Genomic DNA, 20,505 nt, shown 5'->3' with positions numbered 1-20,505 from the left:
CTTAACTTCTTTGTATTCCTGTTTGCTGATTTCTACAATATGGACGTAACAGTACTTATAAGGCTGCTGAAAGGAATTATACAAGGCACTGACCACAGTGCCTAATGCATAATATATATACGCTATAATGTTATTGCGTGTGTCATTAGTCGCTTCAGTTGTGTCCGACTCTTTGTGACCCTATGGACTATATAGCCCGCCAGACTCCTTTGTCCATGGGATTTTTTCAGGCAAGAATACTGGAATGGGTTCAGCCATATGCTCTTCCAGGGGATGTTCCCGACCCAGGGATCGAACCTGCATCTCCTGCCTTGCAGGTGGATTCTTTACCGCTGAGCCACTGGCAAAGCTCAACCTATTATTATGTGATATCAGAAAACTAAATTCATTTAGTGAATTCCTTGTTATTGCCAAGTATTCTATCAAAGCCTTGAACATGTAAGAGATGGAAATTTCAGAAGTAAATAAGCGAGTTTCACCTAAATTCATTCATTTACACAGTCAACAAGTATTATATGAATATGTAATACTTACAAGGGGCATTAGAGTACAGTGGTTAAGAGTACAGATTGCTAAGCCAGTCTGTGGATATGAATCCCCACAGTATCTCTTAGCAGCTTATAAATTGGGGCAAATTACCTAATCATTGTATTCCTCAGTTTCTTCTTTTGTCCTATGAGGGATAATTAAAGGGCTGACGAGAGGATTCAATGATCTTATGTAGGGACTTCCCTGGTAGTCCAGTGGCTAGAACTCCACACTCCCAAAGCAGATGGCCTGGGTTCAATCCCTGGACAGGGAACTAGATCCCACCCACGTGCCTCAACTGAGTTCCCAGGCCACAACTAAAGATTCTGCATGCCACGACAAAGACCAAAGGTCTCGCACATTGCAACTAAGACCCAGTGCATCCAAATAAATAAATATTATAAAAACGAGTTAATGTAGGTAAAGTACTTAGCACAGTACTTGACAGTAATACATCATATATAAGATTAGCTGATTAGTTATTCTTTTTTTTTTTGGGGGGGGGACTACATGCCAAGCACAGTTCTAGACACAACTGACTTCTGACAGGGTCCCTGCTTCAAAGACCTTACATTCTTTGGAGGGGTGGGGTAGCACTGATGATAAACAAGCAAATAATAAGTAACAACAAACAAAAATATCAGTGATCAGAGAAAACAGGTTAAGGGGATGGGGAGAGATTGGGGAATTTGAGTTAAGAAAGTCAAAGGAGAGCTCTTGAGAAACCTCGAAGATGAGCACTTCTATGACTAAAGAGAAAAACAGAAGGAAAAGTTCTGAGCAGGAGGATGCAAGGCATGTTAAAAGGAATAGCAAAGATGTCAGTGTCAAAGGGCAGCAGGAGATAAGGCTGGAGAGACACAGCCAGGTTCCCAATCACTCAAAGGCCTTAAGAGATCAGAGTGAGGACACTGGATTTTCTGAAGGGAAACAAGGTTTAAAGCGCAGGAGTGACAAAATCCAACGTGCACTTCAAATGGCTCACTCTGCCAATGACCTCTAATGAATTATTTGGCTCCAAGGCTTTCTGAATTTAACCATTCTACTACTAATGGTGGTTTAGTTGCTAAGTCGTGTCCAACTTGTGCAACCCCATGGACTGTAGCCTGCCAGGCTCCTCTGTCCATGAGATTCTCCAGGCAAGAATACTGGAGTGGATTGCCATTTCCTTCTCCAGGGGATCTTCCTGACCCAGGAATCGAACCCGGGGCTCCTGCGTTGCAGGCAGATTCTTTACCAACTGAGCTGCTGCTGCTGCTAAGTCGCTTCAGTCGTGTCCAACTCTATGCGACCCCATAGATGGCAGCCCACCAGGCTCCCCCGTCCCTGGGATTCTCCAGGCAAGAACACTGGAGTGGGTTGCCATTTCCTTCTCCAATGCATGAAAGTGAAAAGGGAAAGTGAAGTCGCTCAGTTGTGTCCGACTCTTAGCGACCCCATGGACTGCAGCCTACCAGGCTCCTCTGTCCATGGATTTTCCAGGCAAGAGTACTAGAGTGGGGTGCCATTGCCCTCTAGGAGGGACATTTTGCGTATTTGGGAAATGGAAACAATACATCATGACAGCAGACTGAAGCATTTCTGACTGCTTGAAAGTCAAGCATCCAAATCCAATAATGAAATTGATACATTTAAAACTACAAAGCATTTCCTGCAGGAGAGCATTCCATTTGTGTTTGTTAGATTTCGCATATGAAGTACTGTTTAGAAATGTTTGAGAAAGATTTGACAGCGGTTTTGGAAAGTTGGGGGAAAAAAAAAAGACTGAGAAGTTATGATTCCAGAAGGGAATGCTTGAGATATCAACAATGTAAGATTCCAGAGAGCAACTATACAAAAGGAGGGCCAGGGGGCTGTATCATCACCACGACAACACACGGAGATGGCCAAGAAACAAACCAAGGTAAGAATGACATGAAGAGAAATTAAAATGTGAGCACTCCATGAACCAAAAGTCTGAAGAGAAATCAGACTGTTTCCATATGGCAGGCAACCTTTTAGAAGTGAGTCTGAAGGTTTTCAGGGAGAGATCAGAACAATGGAAGAACAAAACCAGGACTCTGAGCTGCCACTGACCAGGATGAGGAGAGGCATCTCCTTTTCAACAGGGAGGTGTCCTCCACAGCAAGACAAACTTGAACAGCAGACGTCAAACACTAAGCCTTCCTAGTCTCAGCTGCAAAACTAAGCAGAAAGGATAAAGGGAAAAAATTTAGAGAAAGGGTCAAAAAAAGGTGTGTGTTTTGGGGGTATGGGAGGTGACTGAGAAGAAAAACCATTCGATAAGTCAAAATTGCTCAGATTTATGGGATTCTGGGTATCTTTTCAGGGAAGCTGACTAATTCTTAGAATAGCAGTGTTTTTCAAGAGCCAGCCTTGGCCATGGCAAGGAAATGGTTATAAGTGAAGATATGTAGCAACGTAGAAGAATTCTGAAAGAAACCAAAGCTCTGGAAAAAGTGAGGGTTTTTCTGGGTTCATTGTAAAGGAACATAAATTAGTCTCAAACCCGCAATCTCCACCTACCCCCAACTTCCCAGAGTCCTATGCAGCCCACAGCAAGTGGAAGTGTGCCAAGACCAACAGTGTGGACTGAAGCTCTGTGGATGAAGGGTGTGATGGGCTCTGGTGGACCTGGCGGGCAACCCAATAGGAATCACTGAAAGCGGTGCCACAAAATGGAGACTAAATAATCACTGAGGACAGTCAAAACGCACCGAAAATGGGACACGCTTAGCAAGATCAGAGGACAGATTCCCTACTCCAACTCATTAAAAAAAAAAAAAAAAAAAATCCAAAACTAAACAAAAAAAAAATCCAGATAAGATAGTAGAAAATGAAACAAAGCAAAATATATCTGCCCCCTCACCTGCCTTTAACTAAAGTATAACACCCTCCCTTTTCTCTCCTCCCAGCCACCCTGGAACAGAATAGGGAACTAGCCACAGCTCAGGTGAAGACTTAGGCCATCTAGCTACTCAGAGGGGTGATGGCAGACAATGGAAGTGGTGATTCATTACAAAAGAATACACTCCTAGCGGCCTGCTGCCTCATGGGCTCACTGCACTATTTAAAGGAACAGCAACCCCCTTTCCAACCTCCCTTATTCTTAACACCTTCCCTCCTCTTGGTCCTGATGGAAAACAGATTTTGAAGAAAATGCCAGCAAAGCACTGAGCTGTCCAAGAAAGGGAGGGCTTTGTGTTCCACAGAAACTGGCAGTCTTACTCTAGAGAAGAGAACAAAAATTTTCTTTCACGTCCACACTGTAAGATCTTCCTCTCTGTCTAGTATACTTTCCCTTTCAATAGCAAATAGTATAATCTTTTCTTATTAATTGGAGTTGAGGTCATTTACAACTTTGCCTAATTTGACACATATAACAAGGATGATTTCTCTTCTCCTTCCTTTTATTCCACACTGTTATTTTCACAGATGAGAGGAGATGCAATATTTTGGTTCATAGGCTCTGAAAGAAGAGAGTATCTCAGTGAAATACTCCTACAACATATACAGGAATGACAAGGAAACCTAAAGTTATTTTTTAAAAAATCACATGAGCATGTGTGTCTCCTATACTAGAATTCCATAATTAAGTGGCCATATGCTTTTTTCTTTTTAAAGCAAAACTTTGCTAACTTATTGCAAATAACCGAGAATTATAAACCAAAAGCAGGCCTTATAAAACCAGAGCATATGTAATAACAATGAGTGCACACCATGCAGCTACTGATATAGATCTAAACATGTGATGAAAATGTCATCCACTGAAAGCCCTTCACCTTCTTCCACCAAGCAAGGGATGGAAATGGGATACAGATCAAAGATACAAAGAACCTAGGTGACAGAATGGTGAAAACATACCTAAATGCCTTTCCTAATATACTTGCTGAGATAGTAAATACCACCATGAACTGTTTGATAACTTGAACCGTAAACAATGCAGAGATTTTCTACTCAGAAAGCTTTACGTGACAGATCATCATCAAACACTGGGATCCTATGTCTGGCTCAGAAAACCAAAAACTAGCCCTTCACCCTCCCCCCAAAAACCCCCATAGAACAAATAAAGATTTGGCCTGTTTGGCTACTTGTTTCATTTTTTTCCTAAATTATTAACAACTATGTATGTTACATTAACATAGAAAGTGTATACAAAAAACAAACACACTGGAATACGGAAACTTCCTAAGTGTGACATTCTGTATTTTCCATTTGTATATATTTAGAGTGGGAAAAACTGAGCTCCTGCTTTCCCTTCAGCATTCACACACACTGAGAAAATCATTAATGAGTTTCACTCATCTATTAGAATTCTTAACCACCCCCAAACTCCTTCTTTCCAGTTTCTACTTATCTCTTCTGCTTCATTCCTAAAATTATAGTTTTCTTAAATACTGATTATTAAGACCAAGTTATTAAGTGTGCAAACGCTTATGCATTCTAACTTGGGCTTGCACATGCTTACTCAGCTCCTCTAGAAGCTACGGGGACAGGCTCCAAGAGGTCACGGAAAACCTCTGATTATAAGAAGTCCTAGTTTAGGTAACTCTTTCACTGACTTAAAAATATATATAACAAGTCATATTTACATAAAAAAGTATATATATAATGAAAAGTCAAGTAGTTGAAAAGGCTCTAGTAATAGCTGAGAAAGAAGAGAGCTGGTACCCTCTAATATGGTCAGTTAATGAAAACTGAATGAGGGCTCCAAGGTTAAGAAGTATCATCTACCAAGCAACAAAGAAAAGCCAGAAACAGGTTCTCTCTCTCTCTCTCTTTTTTTTAAGTATAGCATATTTCAAAAGAGTTAATCAGGCTCATGATGAAGGGATAAGAACTGCAACAGAAAATATTTCAAGGGTTTCTCCCCTTTCCAGAAGAGGGAGGGGTCTCTTAATAATCTCCAAACTTAAATCCACTGAAAAATTATTTTGCAGAGACATATTCTTTGAAACTTCCCTTTCCTCCAGGTCACGTTGGGAAAACCTCCCTAAAGCTTTACCTCCTTCCAAACAGCACTGCAGGGCATTATATAACATTTAATGGAACAGGGCTCCAGCTCCTAAAATCATGCCTCTATCCAAATAGCCAGCTGACTCTCTCGCCCTCCGGTGGTGACTTAGAGAGGAAGACAGACAAGAGAATACAAAAAAGGGGGGCAACCTCCTTAAAAGGAAAGCACTGTCCAGTGATGAAATTTCCCTACAGAGCATAAAACCTGTAGTGAAATGCATCCTAAGTCTGAGACCAAAGAATATGAAGTTCTACAATGCAACAATGCAAATGATTCTAATTGATAAATCACGGCCGCATCATTTCCTCTCAACCTATGTATAAAGAAAAATGGGTAAAAGGATCATACGGAAGGATGCCAAAAGGAAAAAGAGCACCACCAGGGAAAATCAGGGAAGAGTATTCACCTTTCTTTTTGTCAGGAATGACTTGCTAAAATGCAGATATTGCTTGGCACAAGTAAAGACAGGCAGAGAGAGGGAGGGAGGGAGGGAGGGACCGGGAGGGAGGTCTTCCATTTCCTACTCCCTCTCCTTCAGATGTCTTTTAATGCCCCCGTGACTGTCACTTATACATTCAGACCTGCTCTCCTGCCAGGGAGGGCTCTAATCTGCCTGTGCTGCACCTGGATGCTTCTACAGTTCTCACGGAAAACAAACCATGCAGTAACAAAGACATGAAAATCAAACGTATTTTTTTCAAGCCTTCATTTTTAATAAGCCCTTTAGAGCAAAGGCAGCAAACTGCAATTCCATCGCCTCTTTGGAGACACCTAAGTGAATCTGAAATCGGATTTCCCTACAACACAGATTCTTCTGCTATTCTTAAAAGGAAGTCAATTCCGCTCCCCTCTTTTTGGCCGTCTACAAGAATCTCTTCCTACCTCTGCAGTCTCTCTCTCCCTCCCTCTTCTCAGAACCCAGACAAAGAGGTAGACAAATCCCCACAGGGTCTTTCCTGAGCCACAGCTGCACAGTACAGGAAACAGGAATCTGCTATGGAGCTAAGGGAGGGGGAGAATAAAGGATACGCATACAACACACACACACACACACACACACACACACACACACACTCACACTCTCTCTCTCTCACGGACCCACAACAGGCACAGACTAGCTTTCCAGCTGATAACAATAATTTTGACCCTTTCTAAAAAGACAATAATAATTAAAACTCTGGTGACTCTGCCCCACCCGCATAGCTCTTTTTAGATCTCGGAAACGAGAAAAGAAACGAAAGGAGCAAACACAGATCTTACCTGAGTTACCATTTTCTTTTTCTCCATAAACCAAAGGGAATGGATGATGAACACTCAGAGCAGTTGCGCTGGGGGGGACACCTTCCACGGCTTTCTTTCCACCCCCCTCCCCCCCCCAGTCTAGCTTGTTAAGGGCGGGTGATTGTTCTCCCTTTATCTCGTTTTCCTTCCTTTTTCTTTCTAGTGTTTCTTCCTTTCTTTTCTCTTCCTCTCTGGCAGTCTCTCCCCCTCCTTCCTTCTCCAGCTCCCTCCCATATCTCAGGCAGATGGCTGAAGGAAGCCCCACCCCTGAATGCCTAAGGTAATTAATCAGAGTAGAGCCCCACCTCTTCCTCCTCCCCCCACCCCCTCCTGGCTGGCTGACATCTCCCAACTCCAGAAACAGGCCTGCTGGAGAATGGCAGTTCGGTGTGTGCTTTGCGCGCGCGCGCGTGCGTGTGTGCGTGTGTGTATGTGTGTGTGTGTGAGGAGAGGAGGGAAGGAGGGGGAGAGAGGCAAGGGCAGGCGCCATGTGCAGGCATATTTTAAGGAGTGAGATTCTGCGATGGTGGCATTAATTATATAGCACAGGAAGTATTCAGGGCAGCCTATCATAGTACAGATTTAAAATGTTCCATCTAAGAATACCTGATAATATGAAATAAGACAGAAATTATTAAAAAAAAAAAAACATTTCCACGGATGTATAGTTTATAGATGCAGTGGATTTAATAAAAGATGAGAAAAGCTGCTCAATGACAGTTGACTGGAAGGTTTTCAAGGAATGGAAATATGCAAGAACCTGCTTGTCCTAAATCAGCCTAAAGACTTCAAAGGACCAAAAGAGAGAAGGGAGGTAATTTAAGTGCATATTTTTTCCACTGTAAAAAACCTGGGGATTCTGAAAAAGGTGTCTACAAACATGACGGCTTATGAAACGTAGGGTGGATACTAATTTGACTGTTCAAGGCTTCCAGCTTCATTACAAATTCTGGTTAACTGAGAATTCACCTTTTGTGCTCCTCAGCCTCTAGTGAAAAACATAAACCTTTCTTATACATACAATGGAAAACTATGTCATTGCTATTACTAGTTATTGCTACTATACAGTGGTAGAGATACAGGAGATGTGGGAGAATGTTTATTAAATATGAGTTTAAGTTCTCTTATTAAAAAATCAGGTTTTATTTAAGGGCTGCCCTGTGGTTCAGATGGTAAAGCGTCTGCCTGCAAGGCGGGAGACCTGGGTTCGATCCCTGGGTTGGGAAGATCCCCTGGAGAAGGAAATGGCAACCCACTCCAGTATTCTTGCCTGAAAACTCCATGGACTGTCTGCTGAGGAGCTTGGTAGCTGACAGTCCATGGAGTTGCAAAGAGTTGGACACAATTGAGCGACTTTCACTAAGGTGGCTCAGTGGTAAAGAATCTGCTTGCCAATGCAGGAGATGCTGGAGATGTGGGTTCCATCCCTGAGTTGGGGAAGAGTGCCTGGAGGAGGAAATGGCAACCCATTTCAGTACTCTTGCCAGGAAAATTCCACGGACAGAGGAGCCTGGAGGGCTATAGTCTGTGGGGGTCGCACAACTGAGAGACTGAACACACACACACAATAAAAAGCCATAATAAAAAAAAAGCATCAGAGGTGTGATTCAGTTCAGAAGCCCTGGTCAGAGTCCTAATTCTGCCTTTTATAAGTGATCTTGGAAAATAAGTGATCTTGGAAAAGTCTTTGACCTCTGAATATAAATGTCATAATCTTCCTACTTCCCTACTTTGTATTATTAAATATTCAAATAAAGTAATCTATGTGAATGTTTGATGAGTTCATGACATTTGTCTCATAACAGTATCAATTTTCTATTTTTTTAGTATTCTAATAAATAAGATCCTATATTAAGTTTCTTATTTTATAATTTATGCTATATTTATGTTATAATCTCTAATAGATTACCTGAAGGGCAAAGAGATTAATTCCAAAGTTAAGCTTCCTATTTTTAAAATAAATGCATAAAAAAATCAAAATTAAAAATCACAAATTGCACTGAGAATACAGGAAGTTTTTTCTGTCTCAATGAGGATTATTTGGCAAAATATATAACCAGGCTTTAAAAACAATGTACATATAACAGTGTTGGTTGGCACACTGCCAATATAAGATCATCATAAAGTGTTAGTCACTCAGATGTGTACAACTCTTTGCAACCCTATGCTCCCATCCAAATTAGTAACCATTTTAACAATTCGGAAAACACAGAAACTACCGAACAACCTGAAGAGCCTGGCACAGTCATAGCTATTCACTGAGTCCCTATAATACGCCAGGCACTACTCTGGGCGTGTTACTTTTAGTATACGTGTAAAGAAATACGTTCAAAAGAATAGGATCTTTTAACATTAGGAAGAACAACATTAAGAGAAAAGGGATGGATCAGTTCTGGACTTGTTCTTATTTAACATTTTTAGAAATGATCTACAAGATAGAATATATTACATTCTCTGAATCTGTGACTGAAAAGTCAATCTGGAGATAAAATGCAGACAAAAAACTGTAAAGACAAAGTGAAAGTGAAAGCTGCTCAGTTGTGTCCAACTCTTTGTGAACCCATGGACTTTACAGACCATGGAATTCTCCAGGCCAGAGTACTGGAGTGGGTTATCCCTTCTTCAGTGGATCTTCCGGACCCAGGAATCAAACCGGGGTCTCCTGCATTGCAGGCGGATTCTTTACCAACTGAGCTATTAGGGAAAGACAAAGTGAAGAAGCAGAAAAGAGTTCACTGGAAGCAAGGGCAATGCAGTGTGCTTTGGGGAAAATCTAAATCATATTCATGAGATAATTATGCTTTCAGTTCTAATATAAGAAATAAACTGAGAATCACTGTATACCATTCTCTGAATCCGCTGGCCCATGACAGTGCTAGGGGCCAAAAACCCGGGGCACCGAGAAGACAGCGTCCCTCATTCCACATCACACAGACACAGACACACACACACACACACACACACTCACACACGCTACTATTATGAAAACCATAGCTGTCTTGAAGTCTGCAAACCTTCATACATATGGAAAGACAACAAGCCCCAAGAGATTTTTTTTTTTTTTAATAAAAATGAGGGATTCCCACATGCAAAAAGCCTAGGATATAGGTTTCCTTAGGTCTGGTATTCATGACTCTTTTCCACACTTAGGACCAGTATTTTATGTTGCAGATAATCAACTTGAAAATATTAAAATAATTTTCATAAATTCACTGATTCTAGTGAGCAATGCACAAACTCAAGGCTATTCTGATGCACGTCCCTGACTTTAAAGGCTGTAGTTATAGAGGACAACCTGCTCCCTCGTGCCCAAGAGAGAGAAGAGCAACTGAACAGCCTGGATCTGACCCAGCAAAATGCCTGAAGTCCCCTGGTGGCTGAGTGTGCCCAGTGGTGTACCAAGGAGAAACTCATTTCAGGGCATTTTCCGGGCAGAAGGGAAGGCTTTGGGGAGGCAGGCAGGCAAACAGACAATCAATGTCAGCTAAGGGAGGAGACCATGTCCACCCTCAAGGATCAACCCTCAGCTTCCAGCACAGGGCCTAATATATGGCAAGTACTCAATAAATATCTGGTAAATAAACAAATGAACTTCTCCTAGTCGTTTCAATGTCTTCATTGTTTCCTGGGGGCTTCATGTAATCCCCGGAACTCTAGCTTCCTTTCCCCCATAACACTCAGTGGAAATTGATCTTATCAAAGTCACCAAAGAAAGACCTCAGATGGCCAAATTCAATGGACAGGTTATATCTTCTTTGGCATCTGGCACTCCCTCCTTTTGGAAACTTTTATTCTCAGCTTCAAATGACACCAGTCTTTCCTGATTCTCCTCTTTCCCTGTTCACTCGCTTCCTCACCTTACTCTTATTCCTCTGTTATTGTTGTTGTTTAGTCACTAAGTAGTCTCTGACTCTGGGACGCAGTGGACTGCAGCACGCCAGGTTTCCCCGTCCTTCACTATCTCCTGGAGTTTGCTCATCATAATCATGTCCATTGAATCAGAGATGCCGTCTAACCATCTCATTCTTTGTTGCCGCCTTCTCCTCCTGTTCTCAATCTTTCCCAGTATCATCAAGGGCTTTTCCAATGAGTCAGCTCTTCAAATTAGGTGGCCAAAGTATTGGAGCTTTAGCGTAAGTCCTTCCAATGAATATTTACGGTTGATTTCTTTTAGGATTGACTGGTTTGATCTCCTTGTTGTCCAAGGGATTCTCAAGAGTCTTCTCCAGAACCACAATTTGAAAGCATTAATTTGGTGCTCAGCCTTCTTTATGGTCCAACTCTCACATCCGTACATGACTACTTGAAAAACCATAGCTTTAATTGCCAACCTTCAATGTTGGTATTGTTTGACATGCCATCTTCAGACCTCTTTAACTACATACTGGAGAAGGCAATGGCACCCCACTCCAGTACTCTTCCTTGGAAAATCCCATGGACAGAGGAGCCTGTTAGGCTGCAATCCATGGGGTCGCTAAGAGTCGGACACGACTGAGCGACTTCACTTTCACTTTTCACTTTCATGCATTGGAGAAGGAAATGGCAGCTCACTCCAGTGTTCTTGCCTGGAGAATCCCAGGGACGGGGGAGCCTGGTGGGCTGCCGTCTATGGGGTCGCACAGAGTTGGAAACGACTGAAGTGACTTAGCATAGCATAACTACATACCACAGGTCCTTAACCAAGGTACTGAGTATATAGTTCCTCACACAGGTAGCCCAGTGGAAATTTGTTTTCTTATGTGCAATTCTGTGCAGAGAGGATTTACGGTATTCATCAGATTTTCAAAAAGGTACACAACTCAAAAAAGTTAAGCAATGGTCCTTAATTTCCAAGGCTTTCTGTTGACCAACATGCTTGCTCTGGGTGGTGTAACCACTCCACTGCTTCAACTACTACCCACTGACCTTGGTGACCCCCCACATTGCTATGTTCATTCCAGACATCTCTCCTGAACTCCAGACGAAATTATTCAAATGCTGAACAATGGTTGCTACCATTTAGATATTCAACAGATTTCTCTATTTTAAAAGTCCAAATTAAATTCTCAAAATGGAATCAATAATTCATTTAGCAAACATCTGAGTGTCTATCATGTGCCAGGCACTGGGGGTGCATAGGACAAAGGAGATAAACATTCCTGTGTGTGTGAAGCCTGGATTCTAGGGCTCACTCTGCCATGTCTTACTTGGTGAAATGTGGTTAAACTTGCTAACCGGTAAGAGGTATCATTTCTTGAAAACTTACTCTGGTGGCTTCTTATCAGGACACTACATATATTCTTAGCTTACTTCATCCTCAGGACAAGACGTTTTAATCTCCTTTGCAGAGAGGAGGGAACTAAGATGAGGTGAGGCTAAGTATCTCGCCCAAAGTCACCCGAGCTGGCAAGCCGAAGTGCCCAGATTTAAACCCAAATCTGATGGAAAGTCTGGAGACCTTCCAGGACTCCTCCTTCTCACCTGATACCACACCAAACCAAATGCAAGTCCTTTTGATTTCTCTGAAATCTGCCCTTTCTTTTCAGCCTGGCACCACAAATTCGGCTCTGACCGTATTATTTTGCATTCAGCCTCCTACTAGCTCTCTGCCTTTGGTCTACCCCTCTTCCTGTGCAGGCCTCTCACCACTGCCAGGGCTTGAAATCTCATCATGCCACTTCCCTGGTTAAAATCCTCAACTACTGCCCACAGCCTAACAAGCGGGACAGTCCTAATAGTTAAGGAGGCACCTAACACACACAGCGTGGCTTCAGGCCACCTGTCCAGAGCCCCTGCTTCCCCTCTCCCCACTCAGCGCCTTTCTCTTCTCCTACCACACTTCACCGTGTGGGGTTAGTTCCTCTACAACTCCTCTGTTCTTTTCTGTTTCTCATTTCAGGCATCCCATGCTCCAAAAAGCCTTTGCTGCCCTAACCTGCACCCACACGTGAGTTAAGGACCCCTTATCCCTGTGCCTTGGCACCTGAGCCACAGTTCATATTGTTCCTGTATAACTTGGAACAGACTGTGAGCAATCTGATGGTAAGAACTTGTGTTTCACACTCTTAACTCAGTTCCTAACCCAGCACCTAAATATTTAGTGGATAATGTTTCATGAAATCAAACTGTGTAATGCTTTGATTTCTACCTCTTGCCATTTATATATCCATAGAGGGTACCTAAGAACAAAAAGCATCTCTGTGGTTATCAATATACTATAAAAGCAATCTTTTCTTCCCAGAGAGTACTTGGAAATATCTTTAAATTTATAAATTTACTTTAGCATTTTAGAAATCTGAAGGGGAAAGGAAGATGTACAAGATGAGAGAATGGGAGAAAGGCCTTATTTTCGACTTTATTAGAATAGTGTAGATTGTATACAAAACAACAATTACTGATTAAAAAAAAAAAAAAACAACTCACAACTTCAGGTACCTTGCTCCTCACAATTTCGCACAGACAGGACGCAACCTCCCCACCTCCCACCCACTCAGCAGCAATGCTCTAAAACCAGGTCCGAGAGTCCCTGACCAGAAGGCATACTTTCCCAGGCTGCCGCTAACACCCAGGTGAAAGGCAACATTAGAGAGATGGCATTTCCTGCGACAGTAAAGACTTGCTAGTATAAAAGCTCTTCACTGCACAGCCCCCTCACCCATAATCCTAAGTGTAAATAACCATTTACACCTAACAGATATAAATACCTTTGCAGAAGCATCTCTAAGACAATACTACTTTAATATCACTTGCCCCAGCATTCCCTTTAATATAAATGATGCCAAATTACAGATAATTATATTATATCCTAGCTCATTTTCTCTGGCTTAGGCACAGTTCAGTTATATATAACTCATTCTAGAACAAAAGGTGAGAGCAAAATTTGACATTAACTGCTTTGGACCTTAAATGCTTATAAAAACCAAATAATCCTCAATTTATTTCCTGTCTCCCCAAAATCAAACCTTTAGAACAAGATCACAAGTACTACACACTAAGACATAAGTGAGGCCAGAGAAACTAGAAAATATAACTTCATAAACAATTAACTTAGAGTTGCATAACATGTTCTTTAAATCTCTTTAAATTATCCCAAACTCTAAACTGAGTCATATATACAAATGAAATTATGTGTACATTCTCTGTATTCTCTGAGAGATTAAGGAAATGGTTCTTAGACAAATACTAAAAGGGATGGGACATAAACATATTTATTAATAACCAGATTAACAAGAAAATACATGATTAATCTGTGAAAACTGAACTGTACTGTTTTTCCAATAATAAAATATGCCATGTGTCTATTACTAAATTACTGAAGATTCTGCTGGTTTTCTCCACCACTAAATCCTTGTGCCTGGCATAGTATCTGGCACATAGTATGTACTCAACTAATTCAAAATGAGAAATTAAAGTGTATGTATATATCCCTCTACATCAAGGTCATCTGCCCACAAGGAAGTGGGCAGTCTTTGGTCTAGCTCACTCTACAGCACTCTATACAGCCCCCAGCATTCTCTTAACATTCTCTAATGTATTTATTAAACAGGTCACTTCTGTCTCTCGATCTTCCAGAGGCCTAATATCCTCAAGCTGTACTTTAACTCTCAAACCATGATACACAGCTGCAACCCCCAAATGTAAGACTCTGCTTCTTCTCCCTCCAACTGCTCAATTCACCTCAAAATGACAACCACTGCCAATACGGGTGATTGGCAGGTTAAGTACAGTGGCCTCAGGAAAAACTGATAAAAGATGAACCCCTAACTTGCAACCAGTTATCACATAATATGAATTTACCATCTTAGTCATTTATATGGTTCTGTGGTATTAAATACAGTGGGGCTCTGCAGAACACAAGTTTGAACTACTGTAAGTTCACCTACATGGGGATTTTTTTTTTTTTTTACTGAATATGTGCACAATCAGTGGTCGGTTGAATCTAAAGAGGCAGAACCACAGACATGGTAATTCTTTTATTTTTTAGGAACCATCAAACAGTTTTCCACAGTAGCTGTACATTCTTATAAACAAATGCACAAGGGTTCCAATCTTACCACATCCTTGCCAACACTTGTTACTTTCTGTTTTTCTTCCTTTTTTTTGTTTTTACAGTAGCCATCCTAACAAGTTATATTTTAACCATTCAGTCAGAGGCGGTAAATGTACACTCCAAAAGACTAATTTCAAAACCAGTTTCTCAAATAGATTTCCCTCTGATTTGGCCACACTGTGAGGTTTGAGGGATCTTAGTTTCTGGATCAGGGATTGAACCCAAACTCTTGGCACTGAAAGTGTGGAGTCCTAGACACTGGACTGCCCGGCATGCATGTGTGGTTCAGTAGTTCAGTCACATCCAACTTTTGGCGACCCTATGGAACTGTTGCCAGCCAGGCTCCTCTGTCCAGGGGATTTTCCCAGCAAGAATACTGGAGTTGGTTGCCATTTCCTCCTCCAGGGGATCTTCCCGACCCAGGAATTGAACCTGCATCTCCTGCACTGTAGGCAGATTCTTGACCATTGAGCCACTGCGGAAGCCCCTGGACCGCCAGGGAATTCCCTCAAATAGATATTTTATGGGTAGGGAGACCATACTTACTATCCTTTAAATCATGTCTAGCAACCCTCTACCTACTTACTCTGCCTGTATTTTAACCTGATTTGGCCCAGATTTGGTTCTGCAAAAATTATAACTAATAAAATAACTAATTTAAATTGCACACTCTTAAGACAGGCATGCTTTTATGAACCACAGGAGCAATAAAAGGTTAAGTATCTAAAATACTTCATTGCCCTATGCTGAGAATTCACTTTGTTTCATTATCTTCACATTAGCAATTCTAGAAATTTAATCTAAAAAAAATATGCAAAACTTTTAATTTAAAAAAAATACTGTTCAATCACCTCCTCAATAATGTCCAATTGCATCAAGCATTGGCACAGAACCACAAGCAGCAGCCAACAAAGAGCTTTGATTTAACTAAGCACAAGAATATGACAGAAGCTAAAAAGAAAATTTTATAACTATAGTGGAGATATGAGTTTGGAGAGTAAACAGCCATCATAAATGCACCAACATTTATAAATGTACTGGAAGAACCTGTTACCCTAACAGAATTAAGACTATAAGACAGTTTGGGATCCTTCAACATAAAGTTCATTTTTCAATCACACTAATTTCCCTAATGTGGTGGAGAGTGTGCTCTTAAATTTTAGTATCCCATTACCTGCATTTCTAAGCTATCTTAATTTCAGATAGAATGACCTAATAAATGGAGCAAAGTTGGGAAAGTGCAGTTTTAAATCCTGAGCACCACATTTATCAGTACTAAATCTTAATGAATGAAAAGATTTGGGGTGGCAAGTTCATTTTATCATAAATGAATATAATTTTAGCGTAAAGACTATCAAATATGTCATAATTTCTAAACAACAACCCTTTAATCCACTCTACCACTTTTAGTTTTGGGGGGAATGGCCAATTTTCTACATTGAAAAATTTATTTACAAATTACATTTATTTTTCTCATAAATCTTAAACACCTCAATCTTCTTTGGGAACATTTTTGCCTTTTCAGTTTTTTTTTTTACATTACTGATATTTATATTACAAGTCTCTTATTTTACTAGCTGGGTCTCAGAAATTTACTGTTCACAGATGTTCTGTCTTCAAAAGCACATCAATATTTACTTGTAAGAAGTTTTGCTTTTAATCTAATTTCACGACACTTTTTACACTGACCAATCAATTGTGTTATGCCAGGAGAAAAATAGCTCACACATAAATGAGATACATCAATACTTTAAAACCTCATTATGGATAATACTTGCTCAATCTGAATAACTCAAAATCATAGAAGATTATATAGCTAAAACAAAACATATGGTATAGACCAGTGCACTAGAATATAGTTAAAGAAACATAACCATATCCCCTCCCACATGACATCCATACTGGTAGCTCACAACCTGAACGAGAGCTCTGAGTTTACACTGAAGCGCTTATCCAATAGGTCCAATTAAAAAGAGCTTGGTTTAGCCTTCAGGCCCAACCTATCTAATAAGATAAACTGGGGTTTGTCACTTCCTTTAACCCTAGGCATTTCTGTCAAAACCACAACTTAGGAGCTAATTACTAGAGAAATGGCTGTCTGAAAGAAAAAATTAAGTGCCATGAAAACAAACCAAACCAAATTGAGAAACCAAATAGTATTGATAATTCAGAATTAATTGTATCGACCATTTTTGTTTTCCTAGTCTAGATTTTCAGCACAATCAATATTTCAAAGAATCATGACATATGAAAAATAACCTAGTTCAATCTTTATTTTATATACAAGTGAAGTCAAGAAAAATGAAGTTATTTGAACATGAATATGGACGTTTAATACTATAGCTTGAATCAGAATCCATAATCCTTAACTTCAACTTCATTCATTATATTGCTACTAACTTAAAGGCAAATAGTTATTCAAGAATATGGCTGATAAAGGCCTAAATTTTTATGATTCTGGATTTCAACAAGTAAATAACTAAAATGGCAATAATATCACAGAATAAAATGCTCAGTGTGGAGAGAGCGCCCTCTACTGTATATTACCTCTCTGACAACTACGGCAACAGTTGGAAACTGCCATCTGTGCCTCTAGTCTACTCAAAATGAGCCTGAAGTTACTATAATATATATTGTGGCTTAGTTATGTTACAACTATAATGCCAAGCCCAGTATTTAAAACATACATACATACACGTGGGTTGGGTAATCCCCTTCCCCCTGCCACACACACACACACACACAAGAATCTCTGAAGCTTCAGAACTTCTAGGACTGAAAGCAACCACCCCTCTGCCCAGCCATCAATACTATAAATATCAAACTTCCTGTTACAGCAAATTAGCAAATAGCTTTGGGAAATCTATGCTCTGAATGGTACCAGGTCAGAAGACAGGAAGCTTATAAGCATTTCATCCCACCATATAATTCTCACATCAATCAAGTACTATCTAGAAAACAAGTTATAACCCTCAGCTTACCTGGACAACAGGATATTGATAATCCATACAATATACACCATACATAGCAAAGGGGGAAAAGATCTTCAGATAAAGACAGTACAGAAAGTATTTAAGCTTCTGCCTCGTTTGATGTGGGTGTCCTGTCCAAAGGAACCTGGAAACACCAAAAAATCCTTGGCTGACTTCCAGCCTACGCAGATAAGTATGTTGACTCAGATGACGAGGAAAGAGCTTGGCTCAGCCCAGGCTTCCACCCCAGTAAGACTCAACACTACACTAAAGAAATGTTCAAGGAAAAGCAGACAGTTCCAACGGAGTTACTAGCTATAGACTGAAAACTACACTAGAGGTTTGCTGTTACTGTTGGTTTTAAACTGACAACTTCTCCAGAAACTCAAGAGGTAGAGAATGACAGCCAAGGAAGGGATCGTAGACTCCTTAAAGTGGCACAAAAAATGGTAGGAAGCACAAGGTCTCCAGGATCCAAAGTGATATATATATTCCAGGCTTTAAGTACGTCAGAGGGAACACTCCCAATCCAGGAGGTGGAAAAGCAAATGGGACTATTTCCCTACTTCTTCTTGGGCGGGGACTGCGCACATGCGCATGCACGTTCACACACACACACACACACACACACACACACACCCTTCTCACTGTCTCCGGCACAGACAGGTGTTAGGATTAACAGTATAAAATCCTTCTGCTGTGGCAAGAAATGGGAAAGAAATGAAGTCACACTGCTACAGGCAGTGAAAGGAGCTCTTTCATGACATTGTATGTTTTTGTATCATTTAACATCTCCTCTGCTGGGCTCCAGCAGAAGCTCGGACAGCTGGCAGGATCAGCACAAGAAAAGAGGAAGGTGGCCCCGACTCTGAGGCAACATGAGTCCACTGGAGACCTTCAGATATGCCAGAGACTCTCTCAGCTGTTCCAGTCAAACATGGAAGGATTAAGTGCGGTTGCCTGCAGAAAGGTGGGGGTGGAAAGGTCTTTTCAGAAAAGCCAGTTGCTTTTCCCCTTTTAGGAAGCTCCTATACTCACCCTACCATTATATACAAACACACATGTGTACACATATTTCTATAACAGATATTAAAAGCAGTAACAAACACAGACAGGTGTTAGGTCAGTCTGACAATGTAGGGCAGGTTAAAGAGTTGGCTTTCAGAGCCTAAACGGCCCTTGTAAAACCAGGGAACTGCTAAGCAATTCTTAGAAAACTGAACGTAGAGTGAGCAGAAAGTAAAGATAAATGCTCAGTAAGAGAGGCACATTTATAACTATCATTGCTAACAAATCCCCTAGTTTGGGCAAACATTCAAAAGTTCAAAATGATAAATAATTCTAAATTAGTTTCGGGGGCTCTGATCTCCCTAATCTTGGAGAGAGAGTAATATTGTAACATGTTTTAGTAAGATTAACCCATGAGGATTATCTGCAACTGTGAGGCATTTGTAAGAGTCTAAGTCTTACCAAGTCCACTCCACCCTCAGTGCAGTTTTTCTCCTTTTATGGTCACTGCAATTTATTTTAGTATTGTTCAGGAGAAATTGCTTTTTAAGAGTCAAAATGGCCTTAGTACGTTTAAGACAGATATCTTGGTTAAGCATTTACAATAATTCGGTTCTTAGAGATCAGGTGGACCACTGCAACGTACTAGATTATTTTTGCATTGCTGGTACTGATTCTATGTGTATTACACATAAGGGATAATAATAAACCAATCCAGTATTAATTTAAAAATTTACTGATCTATTATACACAAGGTATTGTGCTAAGCAATGGAGAAATGAACAGGCACAGTTTTGTTGTCGAGAAATTTGCAGCTTGTGGGAGAATAGACGAGTACACACGTAAAACCAAAAGGCAAAACAAAGCTACAGCTCCAAAATTAAACATCGTGAGCAATTTCTCACTCAGGGAATGATATTTTTTAAATGCTGCTCTTAATGAACACTTTCACAGTGTCACTTTCTTACCACTAAAACTATGAGACCCTGCTTCATCAATTCTTAACAGAGATTGTCTGAGCCTGGCCTGTAACATACATTCTACTTGTCCCAAGAGTCCCTTGGACTGCAGGGGATCAAACCAGTCAATCCTACAGGAAATCAACCTTGAATTATTCATTGGAAAGACTGACGCTGTAGCTGAAGCTCCAATACTTTGGCCACCTGATCCAAAGAGCTGACTCACTGGAAAAGACCCTGATGCTGGGAAAGATTGAAGGCGGGAGGAGAAGGGGACAACAGAGGATGAGATGGTTGGATGGCATCATTGACTCCATGGATATGAGTTTGAGCAAACTCTGGGAGACAGTGAAGGACAGGGAAGCCTGGTGTGTTGCAGTCCACGGGGCTGCAAAGAGTCGGACACAACTTAGCAACTGAACAACAACAAAGAAATAACAAAAGGGATGTTTCTATAATAAAACCTTTTACTAAATTTTCCCTGGGGTCTTCCCTGGTGATCCAGTAGCTAAGACTCCATCCTCCAATGCAGGGGGCCTGGGTTTGATCCCTAATCAGGGAACTAGATTCTACATGCCACAACGAATTCGCATGCTGCACCTAAAGATAGACGATCCCAAGTACTGCAACTGAAGAATGAAGATGTCATGTGCCGCACCTAAGACTCGGTGCAGCCAAATAAATAAATATATAAAATGTTGTTTAAATAAA

General features: G+C 40.8%; 1 protein-coding gene across 28 annotated transcripts in view; it reads right to left on the bottom strand.

Annotated features, from left to right (window-relative positions):
• The window catches only part of RBFOX2 (RNA binding fox-1 homolog 2), a 292,278-nt gene that overhangs the window by 90,775 nt on the left and 180,998 nt on the right, over nucleotides 1-20,505 (bottom strand). Inside the window, exon 1 of one of the 28 annotated variants that reach the window (XM_025283542.3) lies at nucleotides 17,837-18,761. The exons of 26 other annotated variants lie outside the window; for them this stretch is intronic. In XM_025283542.3, the coding sequence (XP_025139327.1) occupies nucleotides 17,837-17,881 (45 nt within the window). In that variant the 5' untranslated portion in view covers nucleotides 17,882-18,761. Of the gene's footprint in view, nucleotides 1-6,805; nucleotides 7,112-17,836; nucleotides 18,762-20,505 lie in introns of those variants that run through there. One more of the 28 variants, XM_025283543.3, reaches the window with a different exon arrangement.

Source organism: Bubalus bubalis, chromosome 4 (genome assembly GCF_019923935.1).
Source record: "Bubalus bubalis isolate 160015118507 breed Murrah chromosome 4, NDDB_SH_1, whole genome shotgun sequence".
NCBI lineage: Eukaryota > Metazoa > Chordata > Mammalia > Artiodactyla > Bovidae > Bubalus > Bubalus bubalis.
The sequence above is the reverse complement of the archived record's forward strand: the minus strand, read 5'-3'. Positions and strand labels throughout refer to the sequence as shown.